The following is a 25,608-nucleotide window of genomic DNA, read 5'->3' on the forward strand; positions in this document are numbered from 1 at the left end:
ATCATTTGCATGATGGGTCTTTGAGCTCTTCTCATTAACTTATTTTTAATGTGATGCAGTCCTTGGAAGTGACAAAATGTCGAAGGCAACTGATGATGTGCACGATCTGAATTTTAGGCAAAGAGTGCATCATATTTAGCATCATTTTGCACTTGACTGCTATATTAAACTTGCTGTAAGTTCTCCTAAATTTTTAATTTGTTTTATTGTCCCTTTTGATGTAATTTATACAGAATTTCAGGAAGCTTACCAGCCTTTGTTTATTTACTGTATTTGCTTTCATTTGCATGAACAATTTGTTCATATTAGGCTTCATACTTAATTTTGAAATGATTGAGTAGTGATGTGGAATTATGACTACAATGTCCAGTTGTAATGTATAATTTTTATTTTGTTAGGTGATGTTTATTACATTAATATACAATATACTGTGGATTTTGTGAAAAGGAACCTTATTCAGTACTCTACTATTCTGAAAGTAAGTTGCAGTAGTTTTGGGAAGAATTATTCAGTGTTTAGTGTTGTATTTTTTTGAACTTGTGATATCTGTACATATGATAATAGAATATACTGACTTTCTACAGCAGTCTTCTTATATTCCATAAATGTTGTTCAAGTTAATGCATATTCCTTATGTTAATGAAATTTTTATAATGAAGGTAACAGAAAGGCAATGACAGGAGAATAGTCCATGGTATGCCATGCAGATGGTATTCATATTTAGGTTGACTAATTCTTTTTAAGATTGTTTTTATATAGGTGCAGTCCCTACCATAGAGTAAAGCCATATGACACTACTATTGTAGTTTTAATTGGGGTGGTCAAGAAATGACATTTCCCTTTGAGCACATAAGATTTTCCTACCGGTAGGATACAGTAGTTGTTTTTTTTTCACCAAGTGAGGGTTTTTTTATTTTTGCTCTGTTTCATTTCAGTAATGGTATTTTCTAATCTTTTTTTTGAAAACAGGGCAATATGAGGAACCAAGTATTTGCTACAGTACCTATAGGGGTCTACATCCTGGGTGGATTAGAAATGTATTACTGCTTCATGTATTTGTAAAATTACAAGTTATTCTTATGAGAAATGGGTAGGTGGTTAAAAAGAATTTGAGTCCTCAACACTTCATTCAAAAAGGAAAATGCATTACAATTTTTCTTAAGTTTTTAATGAGAAAGGTCACTAATAGGAAAAGGGACTGACTTTTACTCTGGAAAGAAAATGGCATGTTATATTATTTAAAGAGGAGAAGCATCCGTATTCATTTTGAGGAACCAAGTATCCATGTTCACTCTTCAAGGGGAAATAAGCAGTAGTTTTTCAGTTACCTTCGCTCAAAAGGAACTCGGGGACAAAGGAACTAGGAACCTTGTTTCTCTGTCACCCTAACTAAGGAAAGGAAATGAAATCTAATTACAGTGCTGTAGAAATTCAAGGAGCATTTACATACCTTTATAGAGAAAAATGAGCATGTTTATTATTAGATTTTATCCTTTACAGCTTACAGCACAGATTGAACGAATAAGTGAAATGGTGGCTGTGATGAGGAAGGCTGCATCACTAGGTGATGAAGAAACTCACCATCAGCAGAGACTCATCACAGCTTTAACCACAGAAAATAAGGTATGAGGTGGATTTGAGAGTATCTGTTTTCTTGTTTTTCATGTTTCTGTTTCCATGATAATTTACAGGTTAATTGCATTTACCTCACAGGAAAGGGGGAAGAAGAAAAACATATGTATTTATTACTTGATCATTATCATGCCACTGAAACACTATATTTCTTAACAGATCACATACATAATGAATAAATACTTGAAAATTGTGTGAAAATCACTTCAGACATAATTAAAATTTTGATTACTGAAAAAAATAAAACTTAAAAAGGAAAAAGTAATTCTTTACTCATGAAGAAAAACATTATTAACACTTTACTGATCGTTTGTCATGCCACTGTGGGTATTTATTTTAATATTCACAAAATTTAACATTCCTTAGTTGGGGTTCAAACTTAGCAATTAACTCATTTGTTAGTGCTGCTTTTGAGGCAATTTCACTTGTAGATACATTCACTATAGCTGTGTATGAAATTGAGGAATTTTCTGCATTTTATTTAAAATTTTAGTGAAAATACATTCTAAAATTGTACTAGAACCCTAAGTGTGAAAGAAATTATGCTAAGCTCCAATTCTTGGGTCAAATTGTGCTAAAAACATGAAATTATGCTACATTTGGTAGCACTGGATGACGCCAACTAGCGGCGGCTGGCGGAAACAGTTTTGTTTACAAACATCATATGGTCGGGGGTCGGAAACTGGTTTTTTGGTTGAAAACAGATACAAAGTTTATTGGAAATTTAGTGGCGAAATCCGATTATGTCGAGTACTAATACGGTCGTGAACCGGGTCTCTACTGTATAAGTCTATCCTATTGTTAAGACCGAAAGTTTGTTCTGCATATGAACAAATTAAATTTTTTTTAGTAAATTTCCTAAGGTCTTAACATTTATTGCCCACTTCTAGCTGCCTTTCTCTCTGTTGTAGTTCCTGGGTTGGGGAAAGACTAAATACATTGCAAGGTGTTGTGCGGTCTCTGACTAGCTATCACCTCGTACGTGCAATAGTTGCCAGATCTCGCAGATCCCTTGCTTACAATCTTTGATAACCAGTTACCAGCTAGCACTTGGGAAATATCCTTTTGTCAAGACCTCATGTTTGTTTGCTATGAAAAATATAAATTGATTAAAATATTTGTCATATTTCACTGTTATCAGGACTTTAACGTCACTTATTATGCCATAATTTGGTGTTGCATCTAGTTACAGCGGCGTAACTTGATACAACATCTTTACAGCATTGTAAAACGCCGTTAACAATACTGAAAATTCCCTGTAAGATCGAGTCTCCGTGAGTCGGTAATGCTGTACATCAAGGACGGTACATACTAAGAAAGTGTTGTTTTATAGCATTTGCATTTTGTAGTAATATAAATTCTGCTTTGTACCCTTGACTTTTGTATTGTCATCACAGACAATGATGTACAGCATATTTTTCATCCATTTGGTCACTAACTATTAAGACTGTGCTGTTTTATGTAAAGTGCTCCTAAATTATAAATATCCATGGAGCTACCTTTGGCAGCTTTTTGTTTGACATATGTCATATCCTATAGACCTTTTATAAGCTTCCTCACTGCAGATTGGCCAACACAGGCTTTCTTAACTATTTATTGTTTTTATTGATTTCACTTCACTTTCTGCCTCTGACTTTTTGTTCCATTTCTTCATCTAACTTAAAGATTTATTGCTTCATTGATGCTGTTTTTACCACCTGAAACACTCCTGAAGGATTTCAGTCATAAGTCATAATTCAGTGGCTCTTATAATATTGGTACAGCTGTGTGATAATTATCAATTATTGAAATCAATTGAAACAAACATATAAGGCCACTATTTGGCCTTGTTTATGAACTAAATCCTTTTGCCACCCTTTTGTTGACAAAGTACAACAGTTTTATAAAATTCAATCGTTACTCTCCGGATTCAGGTATATGTATATTAAGTTTTATGATTAATGACATAAATATCAATAGGAAAATAACTTTTTTCAGCTACCCAGACATGTTACCAATAATCAAAAGTATGTTGTTGACCAGTCCAATTCATTATTGGGCGTGTAAGGTTATCAGACAGGTATCTGTAAGTGTGTATACTAGGTTCAATTGATAATACATGATGTGACAAAATATGGTACAGTGGAACCTCGGTTTTCATACATAATCCGTTCCAGAACACCCCACAAAGTCCGAAACGTACAAAATCCGAAACATACGTAATTCTCATAACAAATCATGTAAGTACAATTAATGCATTCCAGACACCGAAAGATATTCACAAAAATACATTTTATAGGGAACAAACAGTTTTACATACAGAAAACAATGAGAAATATATATAAATGACTTTCTCACCTTTCTCACCAGATGCCAGGTAGGCCTCCAGGCACTATCAGTCGTCCGGCTTCAGGAACTGCCTCCATTCTTGGCAATCTTCATAGAGCCTCATCCCATCAACCTCCCGCAATCTGGAGCCTCTCCTTTCTACTCCTCTCTCTATGTTTTGTAGCCATCTCATTTTTGGTCTTCCTACTGGTGTCCTTATCGGATATCGCTCCTCCTCCATTCTTTTTGGTATGTCCAAACCATCTAAGCTGTCCTCTCTCCATAAAATCTAGAATCGCCTTCACTCCCAGTTCTCTTCTAATGTCTTCATTTTGTAGCCTATCCAGTCTTGTTACCACTTTTATAAATCTTAGGGCTTTCATTTCAGCTGCTTGAAGTTGGCTTCTAGTTCTTGATGCTAATGTCCATGATTCATGGCTAATGAAATAGATAATTGAACATTCAACATCACTCTTGCCTTTATGGAAAACACTTGTTAGCGCATAGAAGATAGAGAGGAGGTGAGAGGGAGGAGGAGAGGTTATTGTTTCGAAAGGGAATCTCCCTTCAGGACTTCAGGTATCAAGGACCTATTTGGGGTTACTTCTCTTCATTTTTTACTGGCATTATCTGAGGGTACTTCCCCTCTGTTTTTTGCTGGCACTAGGACCAGTTTGAGAGTTACTGGACCCTTGTCACTCAGCAAAACTGTCTAGTGACATTTGTTGGCATTGTCATGAAACATATTGGAGACATGCATTATAACTTCTTTGTTGGGATGATAATTCTCCACAAAAGTTTCTACATCACTCCACTTTGCAAACATGTCCTTAATCCCTGATTGTTCATATGTGAACAAACCTTCGGTCTTAACAATAGGCAAAATTATCCTAGTGTTAAGACCTCAGGTTTGTAGCTATGAAAAATACAAATTGTCTTAGAAAATTTGTCATATTAGGCACGTTATGTATGTATGCCCATTTACTTTCTGAATTTTTCAAACCAGCCTCAGCTGGCATTACATTCACTAACAGCAGTGCTTATAGTTCTTCCTTAAGTTCTATAGTGTTTCTCACCTTTTTTACAGAAGGGCTAGCACTTGGAAACTTTCCTTGGCCCCATGATGGCTTATTTAGCTGTTGCACTCGAATAAAAAAAGCACAACGAACACAAAAGCAATGGGTTATGAGAGAACATGGGATGCTTTGTTTGGGCACTCAGTACGGGTCCTACTCATGCAGTGGGCCCTGGAAGGAGCGTTTTCGATGTACTAAATCTGAGGATAAGTATGAAACCAGAGACAAAATTTTGTCAGAAAAAGTCTATGAAAACCGAATTGTACAAAAATCGAGGTTCCACTGTTTTTTTCTTCAGTATTTCCTTAACTTTGAAACCCATGGTAGCCAAGGTTAACGTAGCGAAACCTACTGTAATATAAAGTACCAATGGTGATATCGCATTTGGGTTGGGACTGCATATGCAGTTTGGTATCCATATTAGGATATGATCATGGATGACCGATCTGCCACCCTGTTCATATTGGAACATAGGTCTAATGGACATCCTTGTACATTATCTACCCTCTCACTGATGGTTGCCATCTCTGAGGTGTCTGACAGAGGCAGAAGAGTTATGGAAAGTACTGTGGTCTTGTCTGAAGTTAGCTAAGCATCTGTCTTTGAGATGCTTTCCTAGAATCTTGATTACAGCTGAGATTTGTATTCCTGCTTCGACCTCAGTGAAATTCCATGTTTCAGCATGACTCTCTGTCCGTGACTCATGTTGTAGCTGCTCCTGTTGTTGCTCTTCATTTGTTACTTCTATAACTCCTGTCTACATTTAAGCTCCAGCTTTACGTGTCCTTTATTGGGGGTGTGGAAGTTCTTGTGTTATCTTCTTGCTTTCAAGAAACTACTTGTATACTGCAATTTAATGGCAAATGAAGTGAAAACTGCTGTTGGCAGGGTAATTTAGGGTGATAGAGTTATATCTGTTTATCTGTTTGAGTGTTATGGTGATTAAAGTGGTTTGTATAGTGTTTGAATGGTGTTATTTTTGTAGCTATTTGAAAATAAAATATGATTAAGGGCTTTATTATGAGAATAGGTTGTACTTGTAACCATAATTATTATTTGTTTTTTCAGGGGTTGAGAGAGATGTTAAACATTGCCAAACGCTCAGGGTCAATTTTACCATCTCCAAGTGTTATTGATGCGGAGACACAGACTGACCAAGAGCTAGCCCCTATGGGTGGACATAATCCAGCTCATGAAAAAACTGTTGTAAATGATAATGAAAGCAATACAAGCCAAAAACAGGGAACATCAGCGTCATGATAAATATCAGTTGAAGTAACAGACTGTTGATAATACTTGACCTGATATATCTGCTCAGTGTCATAAAGAGCAACTAATGCCGACACTGACATTGATAAGGGAAACAGTTTTTTGCTAGATGTGTTTCAGTGAATCCTTTAGCTGGAAAAAGAAAGGTGGCATTGGTGAAACTAAGAGGACAGCGGTTTGTAGCCAAGCACATACAGTATTTTTGGAAGTTGTGATTTAATTTTCCTGGGAACATTAATGTCGGTGCTTCAGAACATTAGTGGATTTTGTTGCGCCCAAGAGAGAGGTTTAAATGCTTGGTGATAATGATAACCATTCCTTGTTCCAAAAGTGACTTAGCTTGGACTTCCATGACAAAGACTTTTGGAAGAGTAACAAAAAATCTTTAAATGTAGAACGGATCCTCTATTCTTCTAGTGTTTTAGCATAATACTTCATATGAATCTTGCCAGAAATTAAACAAAAAGCCTTGACATGACTAGTTAGACTAGATTTGCTTATCTTTAAGAAAATTAACATGGTTATGAATTCGTTTACTGATCATCATATATTATTTGCAAAGGAGTGTTGATTATTTTATGGCAGGTTTTCATTTCGATGTATGTCCAATGTTTACTTATGAACTATTCCAAAATTTATGTAGTATGTTCAAGATGTTAAAATGCCATCAAGTAACATTCAGGAAAGCTAAATAAGATCAAATCCATTAATCCAAATCACTGTTTTCAGTCTGTCTGTGGCTTTATTTGTGTCACCTTCAGTTTAGTTGCAGTAATCACCCCCCGTATATATCTGTAAATGTAGGATTTTCCATTACACCATGTAGATTATGCCTGTTGAGATATGGGAAGATTTAATTAGCTCGTGGAAAGATGGAGCTCATCTATTTTTCATTGCATGACCAAGTGGGGTAAGATTCCCTAGCACATAATCTCTTTTGTAAATACAGTATTGTGATGCCAAGATGCAAAGGGTATGCATGTAAGGATGCAGGGAAAGGATAAGTGTACTCCTTTCCTTTTGAATGTAGAAGAAAGGCACAAGTTTTTTTCATTTTTTCTTCCTTTCATATTCTTTTGAACATTATTCTGCTTCTTTTCTTCTTATAAAGATATGTACTAAATCAGTGGTAGATATTGTGAATATTATATAATTTTTGTATTTAATATTTGAGGTTCAACTCATATTTATTAATCAAATAAAAGGTAACTCATATTTATTAATCAAATGTAGATTTCAGATGTTTCAAAGTACAGACTAGATGTTCCTTCGATTAAATCCTTTCTGTATTTATATGTTGGCATTTCCTTGCACGTTACATTTTATTGGTGAGTATGTGTCATTATTGATTTTGTTGTATAGTTTAATCATTTTGTACTAGTGTTGCTGCTGTACAGCCTGTGCAGTTTAACGGAGACTAAATAATACAAATGGCTTTTTCTGTGTGTTTTCATTCTCACTTTAGTGTAAAATTTATAATGAATTAAGTGATTAAATGGTCCTAGATAAAGATTATTTACAGTTAAGCCTGTAATGTTTCTATTTCTTGGAAAGTTGTGGTTTGAAGTGTGTATGTCAATATAATTACTGTTTATCTAATACTTTATGAAAGTAAGGATGAGTTAGAAGACGAGAAAGCAGCTTACCTGTTTGCCAGTTGCTGGTACTGGTATGGGACAATAAGGATGCAGGTTCATCTGTGAATTGTGTCAAATACAACAACCATTGTAACACTGGAATGCTGTACACGAATAGTAATGGTGATAATAAGGGATTTATAAGTACTAATACGTACTAGTATCCTCCACTATAAGGCAGTACCCTGGTTTACGGCGGTCTGAGTTTATGGCATTCCCACATTATGCTGCTTGGCTCATAGCACCATTAACCTGATTTTATGATGCCGTACCCAGTTTTATGGCCATAAGCCCCATTTATTCCCATTATTATTATGATGTTCTGGTTTGTGGTGTTTTTTAGGGTTATATCGTTCCTCTGGGAACTAAACCCCTGCTGTCAATGGGGACTGGCTGTATTATTTTCCGTAAATATTCTTACCTGAGTTTCTATAAATATTCTCATCTGAGTTTCTATGAATATTCTTAATCTGTTTGACTCTGTTAATGAGATTACAGCATAACATATTTACATATTCTGTGCTTAACAGTTTACAGTAACGAAAACAGAATCCTCCACTTCTGTCATTCCATCAGTTTTTACACTTTTACTTTGAGCAGCTTTTGTTCATAAAACAGAGGAAAGTTAGAGACAATTAATATCAGGTTATGCAACATCAGTCAAGTAAAATTACTAAATACAAATAATATTTCAAAATCACTGAAAACAATAGAAAAATGCAAAAGCACATAAAAGTTAAAATATTTACATATGTAAAGTATAAAATTTCAGAGTTTATTATTTTTTAATTATTGCCTTTTTTACATGAAGTTCAGTACCCAGAGTTCCAGCATTGTAACACAGGTTCATGGCAGTTTTTCAAACTGGTGTTGGCGCAGGTGTTATTCACCTTCTCATTTGCGTTGAATTGTTTACTTTAATAATTGCCCGAGTGGCTATGAAGAAAGTTCCTAGTGCTTGTGCTGGTGCTTTAAGTGTCATGCTATATTTTTGTAAGATGAAGTGGCTTTGATAAAATGCCATGAGAAGTGTGAAAAGGTTGCTATCATGGATTGTGCCTTTGGCTTGAGTCAGATGATGGTACAGTGGAAACGCAGTGTTTGTACATAATCCGTTTCAGAACGTCTCACAAAGTCCAAAACATTCAAAATCCGAGACAGTGATTCCCATAAGGACATAGAGGCTCAAATAAAATAGGGTATGAAAAACCAGTGGTAAAGAACCTAAATTTGTTCGAAATATCTATATTACTGCAAATTTTATTTTAAAAATATCTGTGGTATGTCAGGTCAACAAGAGATGGATGTATTACTGACATCACCTGCGTAGACAAATGATGGTTTGTTCATCCTGTTAAATCTGTTAGGTCCGATAACTAGTGCTTACTGGTACAAACGTGCATTTACTGAATGCATCCCTGCACATAATTTGGCTGATTCATGACATCAGCCAGAGTAAGTAATCTGCAAATGAGCACCCTGGTTTTTTTTGTCCTTACCAAAATGTATTAAGAAATCTCTCATCAATTTGATCATGAAATAATTTTCATACAGTTGTTGTTGTTGGTTTAAGTTTGAACATTAGATTTTAATTCTCTAAATGTAACTTGAAAATTTTCCTTATTATAGTCCTGAATCGACGACAGAAGTTGGTAATCTTATAAAGTAATATAGGTATGTATACGTATTGGTATTATTGTTGCATATGTACCAGGACCATTGTAGCATATTACCGATATGTTTAGATGCAAATATAAAACTTGTTTTGTAAATTCTTAATACCTATTCCAGTGTTTTCTTTACTTAGACTACCAAGCTGTTTGGATTGCATATTCATTTGGTACTGCCTCCCTCACAGGTTGATTTTTGTACATGAAACTTACCCAGCAGATATATACTTAGCTATAGACTCGGTCGTCCCGACAGAATTTCAAAACTCGCGGCACACGCGACAGGTAGGTCAGGTGATCCACCATTCCCGCCGCTGGGTGGAGGGGTCTGGGGTCTTGGAACTATTCCCGTTTTCTAAGCCATAATTTCTCTGTCGGTTGAACGGACAACACCTATTGTTCGTTCCTCCATCTTGGATTTCTACTCGTTTGCCGAGAATTTGGATTGGTTTTTTGGTGACGTATTCTGTTTTTTCTCTGGCTTGGCATACGCTTATTGTGGACTGTTTTTTCGACTTTGGTTTTGACTACTCTTTCACGATGTCTGACGCTAAGGCTTCACCTATGTTTAGAGTTTGCAGTAGGAAAGGTTGCAAGGTTAGGCTGCCTAAATCGGCAGTAGATCCTCATAGTATTTGCGCTAAATGCAGAGAGAATGAATGTTCTTTTAATAACACCTGTGTTGAGTGCGAGAACCTTACGGAGCTTGAATGGAAGGAGTTATCGTCATATGTTAGGAAGCTTGAGAGAGATAGAGTAAGAAAGGCTTCAGCTAGGTCATCTAGTAGATCTTGCTCTATAGAACAAGAAGTTAACTCTCCTACTAACGATTTTCCCTTAGCCTCAGCTGCTTCTCCCTGTTCTGAATCCAAAGATTCTTCTTCAGAGAGGGAAAATGTAAAAGCTTCAATCAAGAAACTTCAAGCTCAGCTACGAGCTCTAAATGAAGGTAAGAGTGGTGATAGTGACTTGTGCAGTGTCCCCAGTGCAGTGGAGGGGGCGTCTGACCGGTTCCTCATTGCTCCTAGGCCTAGACCGCTTCCAAACTCCCAGGACCAGGGGAGGAGGAATGTCGAAAGCCGCAGGGAGGATGCAGAACATCCCCAACGGTCAGGCGTCCCTTCGGCAGATCCTGTTGTAAAGTCCCAGGCTGCCTCGGATTGCCGCAGAAAAGGCGTCCTAAGGGAGTGTTTTTCGGCCTCAGACTCTTCCTCTCCTAAACGAGGATGGAGTTCGGCCTCTCTTTCGCGCCCTTTGAAGAGAGCCTGGAAGGCGCCTAAAGGAGACGCGGCTGATTCCAGCCCAGAGCGTTTTCCCGAGGATTGGCCTTCGGTACCTAAGAAGACGAAACAAGAGGAGCCTTCTCTTCAGGATCCTACGAAGAAGTTTTTGATTAATCTGCAAGAGCAGTTAGCTTCCTTAGTAGGCTCCTTTGCTAAGGACTCGACAAGGAGGAAAGATGTTTCGCTCCCTGTTAAGAGTTCCGCTAAGCGCCCCTCTTCGTATAGGAGAGAACCCTCACAATCTCCAGGGCGTTTATCGCCCTCGTTGAGAGACTCGTCCGATAGGAGTTGTTCTCCTGAGAAGAGTTCTTTCTCCCTATAGGCTGTCTTCTCCAAAGCGCCCTATGACGGGTAAGGCTTTGAATCCTGGTAGACAAGAAGATCGTAGCCTCTCTCCTATGAGACGCCGCGAATCGAGCAGAAGTCTCGATCGGTTTAGGTTCAAGGAACCGGAAAACCGATTTAAGTATCAGGATCCTTTGGGTGTGCAGGACCAGGAGCCCGGCAGGCGCAAAGAGGCAGCAAGACGCAAGAATGGGCGTCAAGAGCCTCTCAGACCACAGGATTCAGGACGTCAGGAGTCTGCTAGAAGGCAGGAATCAGGACGCCATGAGTCAGGGCGCCAGGAGTCAGGACGCCATGAGTCAGGGCGCCAGGAGTCAGGGCGCCAGGAGTTAGGACGCCAGGAAGCAGGACGCCAGGAGTACGTTAGGCATCAAGAGAGTTAGGGCGCCAAGAGCCTGTTAAGCGTCATGAATCAGGACGCGGGGATCTTTTCAAGCGCCCTGAATCAGGGTGCCAGGAGCCTAGCAAGCGCCGCGAACCTGGCGAACCGCAAGAACCTAGACAACAAGAGTCTAGTAGGCGCAAGAGTGTTTCGGACAGGCAGGAGCCTCACTCTTCATATAGAAGTGCTAATGTTTCAGCGCTGCCCCTTCTCGGGAAAGGAGTTCTTCTCCCGGGAAGAGCCAGATCACTCCCAAACGGTCTCCTTCGGTGGATCAGTTGGAACAGGTATCGGAAGACGAGAGCCAGTAGATTTGTAGCAGTTTCTGACTACAAGAGACTCACTTTTGCTGCTAAAGGAGTTCGGAGACTCCCTTCATCCTGCTGACCCTCCTTCACCAGGATCTTTGATGTCAAGCACAAAAACTCTCAAGTCGTCTTCCTTCGTCAAGATGCGCCCTGCTCTTTGTATGAAAAAGGCCTTAAAGACCTTTTCAGAGTGGTTGACTTCCAGAAGGGAAGCGGGCAAAACAGTTTTTTCCTGCCCTCCTTCCAAGTTAACAGGTAAACCAGGAAGGTGGTGCGAGACCAAAGAACCTATGGGGTTAGGCCTCCCTTCTTCCGCAGATGCGGATTTTGCTTCCTTAGTGGACTCTTCCAGGAGGAAGTCTTTGCTTTCTGCTAAGGCAACATGGGGCATGTGTGAGCTAGACCACCTTCTAAAGGGCCTCTTTAAGACCCTGGAAGTCTTCAACTTTATGGACTGGGCTTTGGGAGCTTTAGCTAGGAGAGCTCAGGACACTGACTTTGTTTCCCTGGAGGAACTTTCGAGCGTCCTGGCTTGCTTGGACAGAGCGGTCATGGACGGTTCTGTAGAAGTTGCCTCGCTTTTTGGAACGGGAGTCTTAAAGAAGAGATCGGTCTTTAGCTCTTTTCTAGCAAGAGCCGTATCACCTTTGCAAAGAACATCTCTTCTTTTTGCACCGTTATCCCCGCATCTGTTTCCACAGGAGACTGTTAGAGAGGTTTCTAAATCTCTTACGGAGAAGGCAACTCAGGATCTCCTCACGCACTCAGCCAAGAAGTTTAGGCCTGCCGTGCCTTTAGAGAAAAAAAGAGAGACCCTCTTTTGTACAGCCCTTTCGAGGTGCCTCCTCTTCTAGGGCCCCTCTTAGAGGTCGCAGACCAGATAGAAGGAGTAGACCATCTAGAAGGTCCTTCGGGAAGTCTAGATGAGCAGGGAGTCCTCCAGACTACTCCACTTTGCAAAAGTCTGGGCGCAGAAGGGAGCGGACTCTTGGTCCCTCTCGATCCTGAAAAAAGGATACTTGATCCCCTTCAGGGAAAATCCTCCCTTGACGACAACTCCAAGGGAGTTGACTGCAAGATACTCGGATCCGGTCCGAAAGCTTGCTATTTTGCAAGCAGTGGAACAGATGATTTCCAAGGAAGCGGTAGAACTGGTTCAAGATCTCCAGTCTCCAGGATTTTACAATCGGCTATTCCTTGGTACCGAAAGCATCGGGGGGTGGGGATGGAGACCGGTTCTAGACGTCAGTGCCCTGAATTTCTTTGTCTTGAAGAAGAAATTTTCAATGGAGACGTCTTCCTCTGTTCTGTCTGCTCTTCGTCCAGGGGACTGGATGGTGTCCCTGGACCTTCAGGATGCGTATTTCCCTGTGCCAATTCATCCGGCAGCAAGGAAATATCTGAGATTCATGTTCCAAGGGAAAGTGTTCCAGTTCCGAGCGATGTGTTTCGGACTTTCGACTGCCCCTCAAGTCTTCACGGACATCATGAAGAATGTAGCTTATTGGCTACATCTGGAAGGGATCAGGATCTCGTTATATCTGGACGATTGGCTAATAAGAGCCCAATCGGAGAAAAATGTCTGGAGGACCTTTTAGTTACTCTAAATTTGACAAAGTCCCTAGGACTTTTAGTCAATCACGAGAAATCCATGCTGACTCCCCAGCAGAGTATTGTCTATCTGGGGATTCAGATGGATTCTCGGGATTTTCTAGCGTATCCTTCGCAGGAAGGAAGAGAACGCTGCTTAGAAAAGGTGGCAGTCTTCTTAAGGAAAGAACATTGTTCCGCGAGGGAATGGATGAGCTTACTGGGGACCCTCTCCTCGATGGAACAGTTCGTTTCCTTAGGAAGACTACACCTACGACCCCTTCAATTTTATCTGAAGGAGAAATGGGATTGGAAGTCCAACAATCTAGGAGATACATTTCCAATCTTGAAAGGGATCAAGGAGAATATCCGCTGGTGGTTAGATCCACAGAAACTAAGCAAGGGAATCTCCCTTCGCTTACAGAACCCTCGCCTAGCGTTATTTGCAGACGCCTCAGATTCAGGGTGGGGAGCGACCCTAGGTTCGGAAGAAGTGTCAGGCACTTGGGAAGGAGAACAAGTGTCCTGGCACATAAACAAGAAAGAACTAACAGCCATTCATCTAGCTTTAGTTCATTTCGAGGAACAGGTCTCAGGTCTGGGGATTCAGATTCACTCGGACAAACACAACAGCCCTCGCTTATATAAAGAAACAAGGGGGGACGCATTCCTTTTTTCCCTGTACGAATCAGCAAAGGATCTGCTGATTTGGGCTCAGGAAAGGAAGATCTCTCTTCTCACAAGGTTTGTGCAGGGAAAGAGAGAAAAATGTCCGGGCAGATCTGTTGAGCAGAAAAGAACAAGTCCTACCCACGGAATGGACTCTCAATCCTCAGATTTGCCAGCAACTATGGCATCTGTGGGGAAGGCCCAATATAGACCTGTTCGCGACCAACAAGAATCACAGATTAGAGACCTATTGCTCCCCGATCTCAGATCCACAAGCAGTAGCAGTAGACAGCTTTCTGCTAGATTGGACGGGCTTGGACGCATGCGCCTTCCCTCCTTTCAAGATAGTAGAGGAAGTATTAGGAAGTTCGCTTGCTCGGAAGGAACAAAAATGACCCTCATCGCTCCCTTCTGGCCAGCTCTCGATTGGTTCAGAGGTGCTGGAGTGGTTAGTGGATTTTCCAAGATCGCTTCCACTAAGGAACGATCTTCTCAAACAACCCCACTTCGACAGGTTTCACAAAAAACCTCCCCGCTCTAAGTCTGACCGCCTTCAGACTGTCGAAGGACTTGTCAGAGCAAGGGGCTTTTTCACGAGAAGTGGCGAAGGCTATTGCAAGAGCCAGAAGAGTCTCACCTCTAAAGTATAATCAGTCGAAGTGGGAGTTGTTAGAGATGGTGTAAGGGAAAGAAAATATCCTCTTCCAGTACCTCTGATAACTGAAATCGCAGATTTTCTCCTTTATTTTGAGAAAAGACTGTAACCTGGCAGTATCAACAGTGAAGGGTTACAGAAGTATGCTGGCCTCGGTCTTTCGACATAGAGGAATAGATCTGACTAATAATAAAGATCTACATGACCTTATAAGGTCTTTCGAAACCACGAAAGACCATGTAATCAAGAAGCCTAGCTGGAACTTGGATGTGGTCCTCAAATTCTAATGTCGGAAAATTTGTACCGGCTCACGCAGCTTCGTTTAGAGGGACTTAACGAGAAAGTCATTATTCCTCTTTGCGTTAGCAACAGCCAAGAGAATTAGCGAGTTGCAAGCTTTGGAAGGTAAAGTGGGTTTTAAGAGAAGGATTCAGCGATTTGCTCCTTTAAAACCATTTTTTCTAGCAAAAAATGAAAATCCTCAAAGCCTTGGCCAAGAAGCTTTGAGATAAGAGGACTATCTTCATTAACAGGAAGAGAACTAGAAAGGACTTTGTGTCCAGTCAGGGCACTCAAGTTCTACCTGGAGAAGAAAAAGTTGCTGGGAGGTACAGAAGAAAGTCTTTGGTGCTCTGTAAGAGATCCGAAAAGATCGATTTCTAAGAACGCCCTTACATTCTTCATAAAAGATGTAATAAGGGAAGCTCACCTTAAGTGCGATGAAGAGCACCTCAAGGTTCTCAGAGTAAGAGCTCATGAAGTGAAAGAGCCATAGCTACGTCAATGGCATTTCACAAAACATGGTCTCTTCAGGCTCTTATAGAGTCTACGTTTTGGAGATGTAATTCTGTGTTCGCCTCGAATTACCTAAGAGACGTTAAAATTTCGCACGAAAAGTGCTTTGCTCTGGGAGCGTATGTTTCGGCGAATTCAGTGCTGGGAGAAGGGGCTGAGGCTAATCCTTCCTAATTTAGTTTAGTGTTTAAATTTTTTTTTATTGGTGGTTGTTTTTTATTGGTTAATTGTCAGAGGGAATAGGGAACCCTCTTGCAATTCATAGATTGTAACAGTACTAACATGGTCAGGTGATCGGGATTGGCTTCAGTGCTCTTTGTGATTTTTAATAACCTTAACTTCTGTCATGTAAGAGGGCGAGTCTCCATTGATATGACAAAAGGTCAAGGCTCTACCATGTAAGTGGGTCAGCCCCCATTGGTACGATCCAGAATAGGCTCTGTCGCGTAAGCGGGCTAGCCCCCATTGACACGATCCAAAGAGTTATTCAACCATAGGTTCATTCCTCGTTGAAACTCTTGAGGCAGGCAGACTCATCGACAGTAGTCATGAAGTCTTCAGCCCAATCAGGTAGGAACTATGGATATTTTTATCCAAGAACATAGGTTGTTTTTTCCCTGTTTTTTAATGTATTTAGTTTAAGTATTATTTTGTTTTTAGCTGTCTCTTGCCCGCCACCAAGGGTGCCAATCAGCTAAGTATATATCTGCTGGGTAAGTTTCATGTACAAAAATGATATTGTTAAGATACAATAAAGTTTTGTACATACTTACCTGGCAGATAACTATACGAATTAATGGCCCGCCACCCATCCTCCCCTCAGGAGACAGGTGGAAGAGAAATTATGGCTTAGAAAACGGGAATAGTTCCTGCCCCCGCCCCCACCAGCGGCGGGAATGGTGGATCACCTGACCTACCTGTCGCGTGTGCCGCGAGTTTGAAATTCTGTCGGGACGACCGAAGTTATAGCTAAGTATATATCGCCAGGTAAGTATGTACAAAACTTTATTGTATCTTAACAATATCATTTTTATTTTGCAATGGGTTGTAGTTAGGATGCTCAATTAATCTTTCAGTTCCAGTTTTAATGAAATGCCATTACATTTTATTTTGTTAGAATCTCTGGTTTTTTTGTGTGATATTTGTCAGTTAATATTTACAGTGGCAAGCAATCTTAGGATATAAATGAAAGACTTGTTCTGATTGCAGAAACAAGATTAATGAGCCTGCATTGCTTCTGTTTGAAGGGTGGTGTCATTTGAATATATTCCTGAACATCCATGTAATGTAAAACTAGAAAATATTTCCATAATGAAACTGACAAATTGTGGGGAATATTTTTTATGGTTATGTAATTTTTATTTTTTAATGGTAAAGGAATTCAGTGTAATCTTGCATCAAACAGCACCGTTATTTTTATTTGCCGTTCATTTAAGGAGTCACATTTACTTAAGGTTTAAAATGTAAAATACTGGTTGGAGTATTATTTTAATCTTGATAACAGCAAAAATGTTATAAAAGTAATTGTATAATTATTAGGACACTAACCTAGGTAAGTTACATAGTAGTGCTATGGTATTAGAAAGAGAAATTCAAGATTTTTTGCATATCTTTAACTGCTTATTGCACATGTAGCCATCTATTCTTTATGCTGCCTTCATCAGTAACCATGAACTTCATCATTAAAGCTTACAAACTGTCCATGGAATGTAGGTGTAGCAGGACCATTTATGGTGAAATGAACCCAAGCCATTTCAGTAAGGTCCTTGGCATTAAGGATGAGAAGGACCGTATGATTGAGTTCCTCTTTGTGAAGCAAAAGAGTTAAAATAACTCCTGAATCCTCACCATCCTTGCTAGGCTCAGGTAGATACACTGGTTCAGAAACAAAATAGTTGGGATCACTCCACGTTAATTCTTTCCCTGTCCAAACATCCAATTTAATAAGTGAGGTAAAATCAATACTGCCAGTTGCTGTTCCAACTCCATAGACATACCGATATGATTTCCCATTGTGATTGTAGTTTATTCTGGGCATCTCCAGGAACATATCATTTATATTTACCCCTCTCAAGAATATTTCATCAACCCCAGTTCTCACAGCAGAAGGTGATCTGACTGGCAATGATGTGTCCTCTGGGTATATCTTAATTCCACTATATTCATTCAGGAGCTCTTCATTGTATGGTAGAGACTCAATACTGGTCAGAGGAATAACATACCTAGCTGCTATGGAATCAAACTTGAGTTTGGTTGGGTCTGAATCCTGTTTTCCAATATTTTCTAGGTACAAGCTTTTGATGACCTCTCCTGAAGAAATAGCACAAACATCAACCACCAGTAGGTTATCATAAGTTTCATAAGCATTTATTTGATGGAACGTGAAGAATTTCTCAGACATAAACTTGATGTTAACTTCTTCACCGTTACTTCTTCTGATCACCCTAAAGCGTGTGTTTTCATTTGAATACCATACCAAACTCTCCTCAGGAGTTGTACCCAGATAATTGGAGGCAAGCATTGTTGGGGCATTCAATGCCAGAGGTGTTTCAAATAAAACATAGTAGTTCTCTGTAAGAGCAAAACTGTGCATGTAACCTGGGTTGAATCTCCAACGAGCAAGAATAGTGGCCTCTAATGAAGCTTCATTAAGAACTCCCTCTTTATGAGAGATAATTGAATAACCTGGTCCTTTTTCTGTGATAGTAGGAGCTAAGTTGTAAATGGTACCATCTGTTCCAACATGGGGGTGGGCGCTTGCTCTCTGCACAGGTACAAAGTCTGGAATTTTTACCTGCAGTTAACAAAAATAAAGCAGTAAATGAAACTAGAAAAAAAGGAGCTCAGTAAGTGTGTATCATTAAAAAGTGTTCACTACATTAAAGTAAACTAATTCCAGGTTTAATAACCAAGAGCTGTGGTACTTTAAAATGTTAAATTTTTAGTTTGTAAATTTAAAATTTAAAGCTTAAATATACGTATAGTATACCTAACTAGGCAAGCCTGAAGCCCCATCCATCAATGTGGCATCAGAAGCAGGGAAAGTAGGAACTCTCCCCCTCCAACTGTATCTGCATTTCTGACATTGCATCGGCCAAAGTTCATCGAGCAAAGCTTGCCTGTGTGGATGGGGCCTTAGACTCCTGGTTGCTTATGGATATATAGCTTATTCTCGAGGGACTGCAAGACTAATATGGTTCAACAACTTGTAACAATCACTAGTTTATCAGTAAACATCTAGACAAGTACCTTCTAAGGAAGTTTTTCAGTTCAACATAGAATTACGTATATAAAGCATTCTTGAGGTGTTTTAGTTTGGAGATAGAAGTTGTAGTACTTTCAAAGCTTTGTTGGACAGTGACTTAATAATGTACTTACACCATCACCTATCACATGTAAATTGCTAGGATCCACCACTCGAACAGTATCGGTTTCTGTCATCACGATCAGCTGATCTTTAGCTTGCAGCACATTAACCAGGCAGTTATCACCCATCTTTGGAGTTTCAAACCATGAAAAGAACTTCCCAAAGAGTGTTTGGCAAGGATCAGGATAAGCTGCTGTCCCAAATTCTGTCTCTGCTATGCGTTGTTCCCTCATATTTGTTTTGTAAGTGTCACTTTCAAGGATTCTGTAAGATAAATGAGATTAATGCGTTCCCTTTTGTAGAATGTGTTGAGAAGTTGAGGCCATTTTAATTACTTCCCAAAATTAAAGATGAAAAGACCAACATTAGTTAATTTTTTTCATTATTTCATCTTGATTAACATTTTTCATCAAAATAATTTGATAAACTCTTAAAGCATTATCATTATTTGGGATGAAACTGCTTTAAAAGAAGCTTTGTCTGAACCATAAATGTCTTGAGTATATTTTATGTTAAACTGAGTGTGATAAGTATTTTTACATGTATTTTAAGTGGAATTTACCTTACTCTTTCAAAAGTCAATTATTGCAAACTCAGAGTCATGATTACCTTTGCCGGTGATAAAAAAAAACTAAATTTAATTTCTGGCTAAGGGAAAGAAGTCTGATGTCAGCAGCAGCAGCAGGTCAAAATGAGGTTAAAAGCTGATGACAGTAATACTTGCTACACCAGTGGTCTTATAATCAATGTTCAGGTATAGCAACCGTAAGTATGTAAACCTCGGCATACTATTGGTTTCTTGTTCGGTGATCTTGAGTAACATATCTGGTCAGTTCTTGGATGGGTGACTACTAGCGAATGCAATGAGGCCTATCAAATCCACGCATTTCTTATTCATGTCTTTGTTGAGGACTTGATCAATCCCATGTTCTCATCTCCAAGGTTGCTTTTGTTGTTCATACCCTGTCTGTTTGCTCTCTTTTCACCAGCCAATTCTGATTTGTAAGCTATGCTGCATTTAGATTCCTTAGTTTGATCAAATTTAATGCTTTTAAGATGGTACTCATGTTTCTATCTGCTTTATTATAAAATTTGCAGATTCTGTTTGTTGGCAATGTAACTGAACCATTCATTTCTATTGACGTTTGGGTGCTTCTGTTACTTCACACTTATTGTGAAAAAATCACAGTGTGTAAGCAAATATATTCTTGTCAAAGTTAAGTTTCAATTTCGATGTCACAAGTTATAATAAAGCTTCGTGGTGCTACCATTCATCTTTGTGTAAAATATTGGTACCATATTTAACAAGACTATTTGTCTGAACAATGAAAAACAACTCTCCTTCCTCTCACCCCGCAACAGTTCCTCACCTGTTCTTCAGATCCTATATCTGGTTGCCATAAAATAGTCTCTCTCTCTCTCTCTCTCTCTCTCTCTCTCTCTCTCTCTCTCTCTCTCTCTCTCTCTCTCTCTCTCTCTCTCTCTGTTTCAGCCATTATTCCACTTAGCTTCTGGACTATGGCTTGCCTCATTTCAAATGTCCTTGTAACACACTTTAGGTCACCTCTTTATACATCTACTTTGGGAATTAATAAGCTGAACCAGGGATTCTCTTCCACCTACTGTTTTTATTGAAGTACGTACTCTCATCATCCAAGAGGTTGCATCTCTTAACTTAACTTCAGAATTAAGACTCCCTTTCTTTATTCTTCCCTTGTTTTGTTCAGACCTATGCAACACGGGCTCTTAGAGACCTTGTCATGTCGGTCACTGTATAAGGAAAAGAAGATACTGTCTTGTTATCTTGAATGATGTACCTACTCAAGGCTTGATCTTGTTACCTTCATTTTTTTCAGAACTTTGTTCAGTGACCCCCTTGAATATCTCCTTGCTGTAAGATAAGATAAAATTGGTTATAATTGCCTTTTTTTGTATGTACTTCACAAGCTCTCTCTCTCTCTCTCTCTCTCTCTCTCTCTCTCTCTCTCTCTCTCTCTCTCTCTCTCTCTCTCTCTCTCTCTCTAAATGACGATAACGATAGTTCAGCAAACAGGAAGGATTTGCAAATTTATTATACTGACAAAACTTTAATTCAGAGGAACACCAAACACAAGTTTCTTCAACAGCTGTGACCAATTTAGAAGTGAAAGATAACTCAAAATTCCACCACGGTACACTTGAGATTATAAACAAATCAGTTATGAAATCATCAACAAGCACAAAAGAGGCTTTTCTGTCATCTATTTTTGTGCTTGTTGGTGATTTCAAAACTGATATGTATACAAAAGACACCCTTCTGCCATCTACCCCTTTTGGCATTACTTAAGGTTCTTTGCAGCGTGCCTTTGGCCCCTTTTGTTTATTTTACTGTATGTACCTCCTTTCAAATTTTCCTTTTTCCATTTGACTTTCCACCCTCTCCTAACAATTGATTCAAAGTGCAACTGCGAGATTTCCTCCCGTTTACATACACCTTTCAAACTTTATACTATCAATATCCGTTTCAGCGTCGAATGACCTCATAGGTCCTAGTGCTTGGCCTTTGACCTAAATTCTATTCAATTCAGTTCATTTCTGTCATGTGTATCTTAGCTATAGTAACAAGAAGACAGTCGGATAAATACCATTTAAAAATGAATACATAATGTTCCATAATGTTATTCAGGGAGTTCCAGTAATCAATCATATTTGGTGTGTACAGCATTTTTCTGACAGCTTATCGTTTGTTGTATGCGTTCTTTATCATTGTTGGTGTGTGCAAACTGTTTTTGTTTTCTCTACTGTGTCTAAACGTTAGGAAAGAAAAACCATAAATGTGTGATTGCAATAACAGCGGTTAAGTGCACACATGCTGAAGAGAAGTAGGTAAATACTGTGTGGTTCTTGTGTGTGCCTAGTTATTATCTCAAAGGAAAAAGAGGGTTAAATAGGCAAATGAGGATTAGAATCCTCAACCTTGGACAAAAAATATGCAGGGATAAATGTGAGGATACTTTCTGGGTTCACACATTCTCCCTTTCTGCGAATGCCTTGTGTTTAGACGTCATACTTTGGCTTATACTGTTACAAGGATTGTTTTATATTCTTGGAAGGTTCAAATCATTAGATGTGGTTCTTTGAATGCTACTGAGTCACTTGGGTCATGTACAAGAATCAATTGCTAGAATTTTCGTTTGCACAAATTCAAGCAATCGAGTACTAAGGAACAATAACACCAAGGTTTTCTGCAACAAGTGAAATTATACTTAGCGTTGTATTAAAAAAATTAAAAACTGATATATAAATATTTTAATGTGTTCATTTTCACATCGGAAGCAACAACAACTTTTCTTTTACTAAATGGTGCAAGGATAGAAAAGTGGAAGAATTCTGAACACTTCTGGGAAATTTTACCTTGAGAACTGAAGAAGTAAGTTTGAACTACTAAAAACTTTATGTAACTACCTGCACTGTGAATCCCTGTATTTGCAGACACACATTCGCGGATTTCTCTCTGGAACATATACCCCTATTCGCGGAAAATTCGCCTAGTCGTATTTTTCTATGAGAAATATCCAAAAATTCCTGTTTTTTTTTATCAATTTCATCATAAAATGCACTTTTTGTGATAAAACTATTAAAAAAAATCACGTATAAACATTCTGAGTGGGTTTTGGAAGTTGGTTGTAATTCAAGGGCTCTGAGATGATCATATTTATTAATGAAATCTACTGAAGAAGTTGACCACTGGCAAAAGCTGTTCAGGAGATTAGTGCCCAAGACTAGAAGCTATTCATTACTAATTATGACTAGGGATTTCACAAAGATGTTATTCATTATTGGGAATGGACATACTTATGACATAGGCACTTCATATCTTCTTTAAATCTCTAAATTTACAATTATATAAATTTATATGCTTTAGTACTTCCAAACAGAATTAACTGAAATGTGACAATTCAAAATAATGGTATTTTCCACAAGAAGTATTATATTGGCATCTTTTTTTGAAATTTCGAAATTTTCTTATACACTATGTGACTTCATAAGTCGAAGTTATCTTGCGAACTCTAAAGGTTCCACTGGCATAGTGGTCTGGCTGAATTATCAATAAAGCAGCCGTCAATAAATTATAGAAATCCTTGTATTTCCTTTTAAAAGCCAAAGCAACAGTCTCAGGGAACTTTGAAAGCACTGCCATCATAAGAAATTGTTTCCTCACCTTGAAGTGTAAGTTGCCTGTCTATCTTGGATTTGAATCATATGCAGCAAAGCCAGAGGATCAAATAAGTGTTTGTAGGACGTATTTCCAATATGGTGCACACCAGGTCCTACTCGGATGAGGCGTCCTTCCACCCATTCAGGGATGTTCCCTTCTAATTTACCTTGGACTGGGAAGGGAGTGTCCTGCTCGCAGTGACGCAACCAGGATGACTTGCTTGTGGAATCTTTTGAAGATGCTGCAAGGCAGGCCAGGGACAATAGAAGCGCCTGGAAGATATGACCATTTATTATTTTTTTTTATTGTAACCCCGAAGCAACAGGCTTTATTAAAAGTGATTAATTTTCTTACAACTTTAAGCTTGCATTTGTATGTTTCTGTTAGTTGCTGGATAATTTTTTTGTTCATTAAGAACAACACTTTAAACTCATTTCTGAATAATATGTGTGCACAGTTAATATTGGTCGTGATGGTGGATGTATAGCTATCTCCTTATAGAATAGAAAAAAAATAACGATGGTAGATCTGAGAGATATGAAGGAATTCTCTCACTAGAATGTAAACAGGCGAAAATGACGTGTTGAACATCTGTAGAAGCTTCTCTGGAGTTATAGCTACATGAATATCTAGATATCAAGAAAAACATGCCATGTTTCGATCAGCGTTTAATTAAGCAAAGATGACAAACTTGTCTGAGTCCCTTGTCTAGTATATAACATCTACACAGGCTTTTCCGGGTGATTGCATTAGAAAGTCAGGGTACGGAAGTTTTCAGTCTATCTAGAAGTTGTTACATTGCTTATCATAGAATTACAGTGTTTGCAGCGTAATTTCCGAATGCATAAGAAATACGTCGTCCAAAAGTAACGTGCAGCAAACCCCTGCCTAAAATTACGTGTTTCTAAATTTAATTATTTTATTATAGAAATGCTGCAACACAGTGTTAATAAAAAGATAACTATATAAAAGCCATGGTCGAATTCTATTATATGGACTTGCTTATTTGTGGAATAAATTTTGTATTCCCCTAATGGAAGTAACATTGCACAGTGAGATATTTGATACCTTCGCAAACTGTCGACAGTGACTGTCAAATACTATAGATATTGATTTCATAGCCGATGGTAATTAAGTTTTATGATATAAGAATGATTACTCAAAACGGGGATAAAACAATGTTTGTTATTTTAAAAAAATATTTATTATAAATATAAAGAACATACTTCGCTCTGATAACACAGTGTCATGTCTTTAATAGATGAATCTTTTTTTAAGGTAAAATATTTAACATGGAAGCACTGATAGCTCTTGATTTGCGATGACCTACGTGGCAGCCAAATTCTGTACATTTTTCTTGCTCATATTTCTTCTTATGAGTAGAAATGCGGGCTATTCCTATGAATAGGCTTCTAAAAATGTGACCAAGTCGGTCTATCCTCGAATAGTAACAAAAAAAGAAAAAATCCAGAGTTCGATTAGTGACAAAGTTATGGCTAACTTACCCGAAATGTGTACGGAAGCATCGTGACAACCTGGCGAGGCAGTCTGACACCGAGTTCAGATACCTACTACTGTAGTGAATTTCGCTTCCTTGTACGAGAGAGAGAGAGAGGCGTGGGGCAGGGGGGGGAGGGGGGGGGGGGATAACTTGAGGTCCTACATTCCCTAATTTTTGCTTATCATGTTTTTACTGATTGGGTGATTTGTTATCAACCCTTGTAAAACCTTGCCACTTAATCTACAAGGTTTTTTTCACGTTCATCTATTATTAAATAGTTCGGATTTTGTGTTAGATACTGTAACCAATTGTATAAATATAATGAAACGGATTAATTCTTATAAACAGTTTGATGTTCTATCAAATGATTTGGTAAATAACTAAGATTCTATTTCTTTCGTTAAAAATTACGGCTACATCAGCAGATTTCATATCATAATAAAATTTATCTATTTTTCTAATGTCTTTTTTTTCTGTAAGGGAAAGACCATATGATAATTGGGGATGCAAACACCAACACCACCATCACAACCAACCCAACAGATACCAAAACAGCAACCGCCATGGAAAAGGCGCTGGAAAAACAACTATTGGTGATGAGATGTGACTTGAGTAAACTGAAAGAGGGCAAAAAAGAGGCTAAGAAGCAAGAAAACAAGGTAGGGACTGAACGAGCAATACAAAGTACAGGAAAAGGTAGCAAACAACAGAACAGAAGATACTTCATAGCAGAACAACTCCAGCATTGTATCACAAACCACCATGCGCCCAAATGGATGATCACCGGGAGAACATTCTTGGTACAAAAAGACAAGAACAAGGGAAATATAGCAAGTAACTACAGGCCTATCACCTGCCTACCAATAATGTGGAAGTTACTATCATCAATGAAAGGCTATACAACCTAGTGGATACGAACACCAT

The 25,608-nt window shown here is 38.7% G+C and overlaps 2 protein-coding genes across 4 annotated transcripts in view; one reads left to right on the forward strand and one right to left on the reverse strand.

Annotated features, from left to right (window-relative positions):
• LOC135220863 (FGFR1 oncogene partner 2 homolog) overlaps positions 1-7,724 on the forward strand; it is a 58,743-nt gene extending 51,019 nt beyond the window's left edge. For all 3 annotated transcript variants that reach the window (XM_064258439.1, XM_064258438.1, XM_064258437.1), the window contains 2 exons: positions 1,501-1,623; positions 6,084-7,724. In XM_064258439.1, the coding sequence (XP_064114509.1) occupies positions 1,501-1,623; positions 6,084-6,275 (315 nt within the window). In that variant the 3' untranslated portion in view covers positions 6,276-7,724. The remainder of the gene's footprint in view (positions 1-1,500; positions 1,624-6,083) is intronic.
• A 9,369-nt stretch (positions 7,725-17,093) lies between these two features.
• On the reverse strand, positions 17,094-24,806 carry LOC135220864 (carotenoid isomerooxygenase-like). Its single transcript, XM_064258440.1, has 4 exons — positions 24,689-24,806; positions 23,187-23,455; positions 18,997-19,249; positions 17,094-18,412 (listed from the first exon to the last, which is right to left on the reverse strand). The coding sequence occupies exons 1-4, from the start codon at positions 24,707-24,709 to the stop codon at positions 17,279-17,281; spliced, it is 1,677 nt and encodes a 558-aa protein (XP_064114510.1). The 5' UTR covers positions 24,710-24,806; the 3' UTR covers positions 17,094-17,278.
• Positions 24,807-25,608: the final 802 nt, after the last annotated feature.

Source organism: Macrobrachium nipponense, chromosome 2 (genome assembly GCF_015104395.2).
Source record: "Macrobrachium nipponense isolate FS-2020 chromosome 2, ASM1510439v2, whole genome shotgun sequence".
NCBI classification, from domain to species: Eukaryota; Metazoa; Arthropoda; class Malacostraca; order Decapoda; family Palaemonidae; genus Macrobrachium; species Macrobrachium nipponense.

What these genes read in the sequence shown, in the direction of transcription:
- LOC135220864 (XM_064258440.1), bottom strand. Translation starts at nt 24,709, where the DNA reads ATGCTTCCGTACACATTTCGG. An exon ending in TGCTTCCGTACACATTTCGG is followed by an intron (nt 23,456 to 24,688) that starts GTAAGTTAGCCA and finishes CATATCTTCCAG; the next exon opens with GCGCTTCTATTGTCCCTGGC. An exon ending in TACATGTGATAGGTGATGGT is followed by an intron (nt 18,413 to 18,996) that starts GTAAGTACATTA and finishes TGTTAACTGCAG; the next exon opens with GTAAAAATTCCAGACTTTGT.